This window comes from Danio aesculapii, chromosome 13 (assembly GCF_903798145.1).
Source record: "Danio aesculapii chromosome 13, fDanAes4.1, whole genome shotgun sequence".
NCBI classification, from domain to species: domain Eukaryota; kingdom Metazoa; phylum Chordata; class Actinopteri; order Cypriniformes; family Danionidae; genus Danio; species Danio aesculapii.
In genome coordinates this window covers 34,999,872-35,008,065 of record NC_079447.1, presented here as the reverse complement: position 1 = coordinate 35,008,065, position 8,194 = coordinate 34,999,872, and the positions used below count along the sequence as shown (strand labels likewise).

The following is an 8,194-nucleotide window of genomic DNA, read 5'->3' as shown; positions in this document are numbered from 1 at the left end:
CACATGTCTGTCTCCACCTTCTGGACATTTTTTTTTTACATCCAAGACTTTTACAACCTTCTGATTTTCTTCTGACGCTGTTTTCCTGCTGCTCTTCTGATTATTTAGTCTGTGTCCCTGTTTTTCTCAAAGTGGTCTAGAAACTCCTCATTTGTCTACTGTACACTTGCTGGTGTGTGTGTTTTAGCTCCTGCAGCTTCACACAGAGCCTCAGAGACGCAGCAGAGGAAGCTCAGGATCAGGATCTGTTCTCCTCAGTTCCTCTGCCACTCCTGCTCTCCCTGCAAATCATTCACAGTGTTTATCTACACTGATCCTGACAATGCAATGCAAGCCATGACTGCTGCTTTAAGATAAGTGTAATGTCACTGGCCACCTGTTCAGTGCAACCAGGGATGGCGCTCAATATCATCTGAACTGGGCCGATTTGCTGGCGCTGCACTGAGACACTAGCGAATCAGCTGACGGCACTCTGTTACACACAACACCGTCTTCAGAAACACACAACAACACACTTCTGCTCGCTCACACACCGTCTCCATATCTGAATGTGTCTGAATCTATTACCCGTTGACAGCTTTATAGGGAAGATCAGTCAGCTTCTGGACATGACTCTGTGCACCTCTGAAAAGGAAACGGTCACACAGGATGTTGTAGAGAGTCACGAGTCATAGCGATGTCTGCGAAATCATTCTGGAGGAGCGTATGCAGGAGTGCCTGAAAGACACAAGAAGAACACAAGCATCCAATTGAAACACTCCAGTACAGACTAATTACTCTAGTCGATCATCACAAACATCCACAGAGCGTTTCCTTTTGTAACACAAACCCAACCAGCAAAGAATTTGTAGGCCGAGCGCTTCAGCAGATCTCCACAGCCAAAGTCCAGCAGTTTGATGCCCTGGGACTCTGTGAAAATCAGCAGGTTCTCTGGCTTGACGTCCCGGTGCAGGATGCCGCGGCTCTCGCAGTGTTTCAGCGCCGCAATCAGCTGCACCAGCACTTTCTTGGCCAGACAGCCGTTCTCCTCACAGCAGCTCTGGAGATCTTGGCAGGGAGCTGGACGCTCCAGGATCAGGACGTTGCATCTGGGATGGTCAAACCAGTTCAGCAGCTGCAGGAGACTGGGGCAGGCAGGTCTAAGGCACCATCTGCCGCTGGAGGTGGCATTGATGACCCGCGTCATCAATGCCACCTCCAGCGGCAGACGACCCTAACCGTCCTGAAGGACAAACACTCCTTTATTTGCAGGACTGAATGAAAGACGTCAAACACAACAGATTCACTCTGGAACTTACAACTTTCAGTCTGGTGTGCGACCGGTCCTTAGACACGTACTTGATGGGCACCTGCAGACAGAAGAAGCACAGTAAATCACACCAGCCTGATTTACTGACAGCAACGTTTATAAAGCATGTCTGAATGAAGGAGGGAAGAAAATGTCTCACTGGCAGTCCATCAGATCTGCGGATCCCAGCAAACACAGAGCCGAATCCACCTCGTCCCAGCAAAGGGCCCTTCGCATATACGTCTGCAACACAGAAGAGCACAAGAAAATAGAGACAGATCATTCCATAATTGAGCCATAACATCTGGAAGAGGAGCCTGTGCTGACCTCTGCGAGAGCGTTTGGCCGGTGGTCTCCTGGACCACGAGGTGGATGGTGTTTGCTGGCTGGTGCTCTTACTCTGGTCAGTGGACACAAAATCCGCCAACTGGGAAGACAGAGGTGCCAAATAACCAGGAGGCTCAGTGGTGCCATCACGTGTGTCTGCGTCCAGAGCTGATGTCTGGGTGAAAGCAGCACTCCTGGATCTGGAGCGGCCTGAGGCTAAAATATAAACAATACACAGCAAACTCTGATTATCCATCATTAATAAACAGCACTCAATCTCACTAGTCACATCATGTTAATTTATTTTTAACAACTGTCAGTTGGGACTTTCAGTAAATAGTTTTACGGAAGAAAATAGCATAATCCTTTTCATATTATTTAACCAAACATACAGCATCCTGCAATGACATATTGCACTGATTACAAACAACTAACAATGAAAAACACTCACTTCGTCTTTCACCCATGTGGGTTGACATCCTTCTCCAACCTGTACTGAGACAAGAAAATACGAAAAAAAATAGAGTATGAAACTAAAATAAAACAAAAACTTTTTATGTTTTACATAAAAACTAAATGTAAAAACAAAAACAAAAAAAAACAACAAAAACAAAAGTGGAATTAATAAAGGACAAAATAGATGTGTTTAACGAAATAATCCGATCACTAGCAATAAAATAAAACTAATGAAGTAAAATGTGCTCTTTAAAATAAGTATTTTCTCAAAAATCCGCACAGAAATGCACTGCAAAAGTCGCCTCGTCTCTCAATCAACAGATTGCAATTGATCGGTTATAAATAATATAAGAATTTATATCATAACACGCGTTGCTATAGCAACTAAAATTGTAATAAGCGTGACTTTGCGTGCGTCCTACCAAAATTTTCTTTCTCACCTGAACAATTTGTTAGGATTAAAATCCTTAAAGGATTAAAATAATTAAAGTTAAACTGAGTCAAAAACACATCAGATTTGCTTGCATTAAAAGTTCTGATTATGAAATTAAATACTTAAATTAAATAAATCAACACATTGTAAACGTAACATTTAATTGGCCAATCATATTGGCATTTTAGCCACAAATTACAGCACCGTCATCGTTTGTTTCTTTGTTTGTCAGAGAGAAATCTTTGTATTAGTCCAAGATTTCACAGGAAATCAAGTGAATTATGTTTTTGACAACAAGACTAAACAAGCCAGCTCATCTATAAATGTATGGAATTAGATTTGTGCTAAATAAAACGCATGAATTGCAGCGTTACCCTGATAAAGGAGAGCATAATGATGATGCCCTTTATGAGAGGTTATGAACGCGCTTCAAACTATCTAGTAACCCTGATTTCAGGCATCATAAGCTGGTTTCAGAGCGATATGATTAGGTTTCTGAGTAACAAGTTTAGGTTATTCTTTATGTTAAATCTTTATGATTCCGGCTGAAGCACTTATTAAGGATGTGAGGACATTTTTATATATATTGCAGAACAATATAACGTTATATAAGAACAATATCATACAAAAATAAAGGGAATAGAGTACTTACGTTTTTACATTACTATCAAAGAAACAAATCAAACAGAGAAGAAAAAAACATAATAAAATAAAATAAAGGATGTGAGGACATTATGAAAGATCATACAATATCCCATGACTGTAAATTTGTGCTTCGCATAAAAATGTACAGGTAAATGTATAGTAAAATTGTGTTTAGAAATTAAAGTCCAGGCCAGAAGCACTTATTGATGGAAATTCGAAAGTTTAACAGGATTTTTGGTTATATTATAATTACACATGAATAAAAACTTAATGCCTGCAACAAAAGAAAATACCCGTTTTGGAAAAATATTAGACTAGTTATTAAATAAAATGAACTATATAAATGATAGTAAATAATAATAATAACAATAATAATAATAATAATAATAATAATAATAATAATAATAATAATAATAATAATAATAATAAATTATATATGATTTAAGCATATATGGTCAGCATGGTGACCTGGTATTGATTGAGCATGTCTGCGATTGACACTGATTAAATCCCTATGGGAAATTAAAAACAAAAAAACTACAAGAATTCTACAAAAAATTTATAAATATATATAGTATTAAATATTGATGCACATGATATAAATATATGTTTGTTACGCTTGTTAGCTGCGAGGTCAGGGGTCAAAATGAGCCATTTTTGAATTTGAGTTGCTACGGCAACGCTTGTTATGATTTGACACGAGATATAAACACGTGAAACGATCATCGCTATCTGTTGGTTGAGGACAAGGCGAATTAATTCAGAGACTTTTGGAGCAGATTTCTGTGCAATACTGTGATTCTTCAAGGAGCCCGTAGTATTTCTGACAGGAGACTTTTATCCAGAAGGAGATTGGCGGATATTTTCTTTAATTATATTATTTTCTTGCTAGAATTCTGATTATTTCTTTAAATACATTTGTTTTATTGTTCTTTCTTCATTTACACTTCGTTTTGTTTTTATTTTACCTTTTTATTTTTTCATACTCTTCACCCCCCCGCCCGTATTTTCTTGTCTCAATACAGGTTGGAGAAGGATGTCAAAGGCCCACATGGGTGAAAGACGAGGTGAGTGTTTTTCATTGTCAGTTGTTTGTTTTTAGTGCAATATGTCATTGTATGATGCTGTATGTTTGGCTAAATAATATGAAAAGGATTATGCTATTTTATTCCGTTTACTGAAAGTCCCAACTGACAGTTGTTAAAAATAAATTAACATGACGTGACTAGTGAGATTGAGTGCTGTTTATTGATGATGGATAATCAGAGTTTGCTGTGTATTGTTTATATTTTAGCCTCAGGCCGCTCCAGATGCATGAGTGCTGCTTTCACCCAGTCATCAGCTCTGGACGCAGACACACGTGATGGCACCTGAGCCTCCTGGTTATTTGGCACCTCTGTCTTCCCAAATGGCGGATTCTGTGTTCACTGACCAGAGGAAGAGCACCAGCCATCAAACACCATCCACCTCGTGGTCCAGGAGACCACCGGCCAAACGCTCTCGCAGAGGTCAGCACAGGCTCCTCTTCCAGATGTTATGGCTCAATTATGGAATGATCTGTCTCTATTTTCTTGTGCTCTTCTGTGTTGCAGACGTATATGCGAAGGGCCCTTTGCTGGGACGAGGTGGATTCGGCTCTGTGTTTGCTGGGATCCGCAGGTCTGATGGACTGCCAGTGAGACATTTTCTTCCCTCCTTCATTTAGACATGCCTTATAAACGTTGCTGTCAGTAAATCAGGCTGGTGTGATTTACTGTGCTTCTTCTGTCTGCAGGTGGCCATCAAGTACGTGTCTAAGAACCGGACGCACACCAGACTGAAAGTTGTAAGTTCCAGAGTAAATCTGTTGTGTTTGACGTCTTTCATTCAGTCCTGCAAATAATGGAGTGTTTGTCCTTCAGGACGGTCAGGGTCGTGTGCTGCTGGAGGTGGCATTGATGACCCGCGTCACTTCAGCTCCTGCCTGCCCCAGTGTCCTGCAGCTGCTAGACTGGTTTGACTGTCCCAGATGCTACGTCCTGACACTGGAGCATCCGGCTCCATGCCAAGATCTCCAGAGCTTCTGTGAGGAGAACGGCTGTCTGGACGAGCTTCTGGCCAAGAAAGTGCTGGTGCAGCTGATCGCGGCGCTGAAACACTGCGAGAGCCGTGGTGTCCTGCACCGGGACATCAAGCCAGAGAACCTGCTGATCTCCATAGAGTCCCAGGACATCAAGCTGCTGGACTTTGGCTGTGGAGATCTGCGGAAGTACTCGGCCTACAAATACTTTGCTGGTGGGTTTGTGTTACAGAAGGAAACGCTCTGTGGATGTTTGTGATGATCGGCGTAATTAGTGTGTACTGTAGTGTTTTAAGTGGGTGTTTGTGTTCTTCTTGTGTGTCTCAGGCACTCCTGCATATGCTCCTCCAGAGTGGTTCCGCAGACATCGCTATGATGCGACTCCAGCTACAGTCTGGTCAGTTGGAGTGACTCTCTACAACATCCTGTGTGACTGTTTCCCCTTCAGAGGTGCACAGAGGGTCACGTCCAGAAGCAGACTGATCTTCCCTAGAAGGCTGTCAACAGGTAAGAGATTCAGACACATTCAGAGAAGGAGACGATGTGTGAGCGAGCAGAAGTGTGTTGTGTGTTTCTGAAGACGGTGTTGTGTGTAACAGAGTGCCATCAGCTGATTCGCTGGTGCACCAGCAGATCGGCCCAGTTTAGATGATATTAAGCGCCATCCCTGGTTGCACTGAACAGGTGGCCAGTGACATTACACTTATCTTAAAGCAGCAGTCATGGCTTGGATTGCATTGTCAGGATCAGTGTAGATAAACACTGTGAATGATTTGCAGGGAGAGCAGGAGTGGCAGAGGAACTGAGGAGAACAGATCCTGTTCCTGAGCTTCCTCTGCTGCGTCTGTGAGGCTCTGTATGTAGCTGCAAGAGCTAAAAACACACAAACATACCAGCCTACAGTAGATACATGTCGAGTTTCTAGACCACTTTCAGAAAAGCTGGGGGCACAGACTTGGTAATCAGAAGAGCAGCAGGAAAAGAGTGTCAGAAGAAAGTCAGAAGGTTGTAAAAGTCTTAGATGTAAAAAATGTCCAGTAGGTGAAGACAGACATGTGGGTTATTTATATCTTGTCCAATCCTGTTAAACAAAATAAACAATAAAACTTATTTTATACCCGATTACAGCAGTTTCTTTGTCTTTACTGCTTTCATCAAAATAATAGAAATGTTCAAACTGACATTTAATGTCCAGTAAACTGTATTTTTAATCTAGCAAAGCATTAGACAATGTTTTATTATTGGAAAAAATTTAAAACAAGAAGACATTTCCTAATCACAGAGATTTATCTTAAAGGCATATTTATTTTAAAATTTACAAAAACAGGCATGTAAGTATATTTACATATTTAAATATGTCAAATTACACAGTGAATCTCCCTTAATTAGCCATTAGAGAAGATGCAAGTGAAAACATTGACAGTAAGCCTATAAATTACATAAACAAATGTATTTATTTACCTCATTCACCTAAGTTTCGCTGTTAGGATGAGCCTTTATGCTCATATTATACTACACTATATTTGGTTTTCCAAGCCACATACTGTAAAGACATTGAATAAAGCCTAGTCTTGGAACTAAATTAAACTTTAAATATTTTAATAGACATAGAGGTCATGTAAGGATATTTTAGTTTTATTAGATAGCCCAATGAGATCTGTATGGTCTATATGATGGTAGATTCTACAGAATTATTAAGTATGCTCTGATATTAAACTCTGCTGCATTGATAAAAGCATACATACTGTAGGTGCAAATGTGCCATGAATATATGATCATACCATGTTCATGCAAATTTAACAGACTTCATCTGCTTATATTGTAAAATTACAGGTTGCTGCACTGTCATCTAGTGGAAGAGAAGGAAATGTCACTGTCTGGGATCTGAATACAGAGCAGTTTAGATTCACTAATGAAATGAAATCTTAATACTCTCTGTTGTCCAGGGTTTTGTAATTGCAGTTTACAATTTATAAGTGTAAACCAGATGTAATTTTTGAATAATCGTCTGATAGTGTTTATTTAATCTAGTCACATTTATTGGAGACAATCACAAGGGCCATTCAAATAAGGGAAATTATATTTCATATGATATTACAATTAATATGTTTAATTTCCAGAACATTTAAGTAAATAGTTGAATTTTGTTTTATATCTATTCTTTTTTTTATTATAAAACAATTAAAACACATTTTGTGACCCAGTGAAGGAAAATATATTATTTTATTGTATTATATTATAATTTAAGGGCAACGCAGTGGCGCAGTAGGTAGTGCTATCGCCTCACAGCAAGAAGGTCGCTGGTTCGAGCCTCGGCTGGGTCAGTTGGCGTTTCTGTGTGGAGTTTGCATATTCTCCCTACGTTCGCGTGGGTTTCCTCTGGGTGCTCCGGTCTCCCCCACAGTCCAATGACATGCGTTACAGGTGAATTGGGTAGGCTAATTGTCTGTAGTGTATGAGTGTGAATGAGTGTGTGTGGATATTTTCAAGAGATGGGTTGCGGCTGTAAGAGTATCTGCTGCGTAAAAACGGGCTGGATAGGTTGGCGGTTCATTCCGTTGTGGTGACCCCGGAATACTAAAGAGACTTAGCCGAAAATAAAATGAATGAATGAATATTATAATTTAATTTAATTACTGCCTAATGCATTTTAATGTAATTACCCATGGTTTGTGTGGCAAAACCATTGAAATTTGAAATGTATTTATTAATATATTATTGCTCATTAATCAACAGAAAAACTGTTAATAAGCCAGAGTTAGACACAAGGGGTCATTTTCATCTGTTGCCCCCTGCCAGATTTCAAAAGGCAACCTAAAAAAAAATACATTATTACACAAACAATAACAGTAAAATTACATACATCAAAAGGATAAAACATATAAAAAGAGTTTCATAAAAAGCTAGAGAAAAGATTTACTCATAATTACAAACCTGATTTTCTTTTAGCTGTTTCATTAACTTGTATTTAAATGTTGAATTATTT

The 8,194-nt window shown here is 39.6% G+C and overlaps 1 protein-coding gene and 1 pseudogene across 1 annotated transcript; one reads left to right on the top strand and one right to left on the bottom strand.

Moving 5' to 3' along the window:
- Positions 1-380: 380 nt before the first annotated feature.
- LOC130240064 (serine/threonine-protein kinase pim-1-like) lies at positions 381-2,082 on the bottom strand (annotated as a pseudogene).
- A 2,430-nt stretch (positions 2,083-4,512) lies between these two features.
- Positions 4,513-5,860, top strand: pimr47 (Pim proto-oncogene, serine/threonine kinase, related 47). The gene is made up of 6 exons (XM_056471261.1): positions 4,513-4,657; positions 4,742-4,824; positions 4,924-4,974; positions 5,051-5,423; positions 5,536-5,715; positions 5,808-5,860. Exons 1-6 carry the CDS (start codon positions 4,513-4,515, stop codon positions 5,858-5,860), a joined length of 885 nt encoding a protein of 294 aa, XP_056327236.1.
- Positions 5,861-8,194: the final 2,334 nt, after the last annotated feature.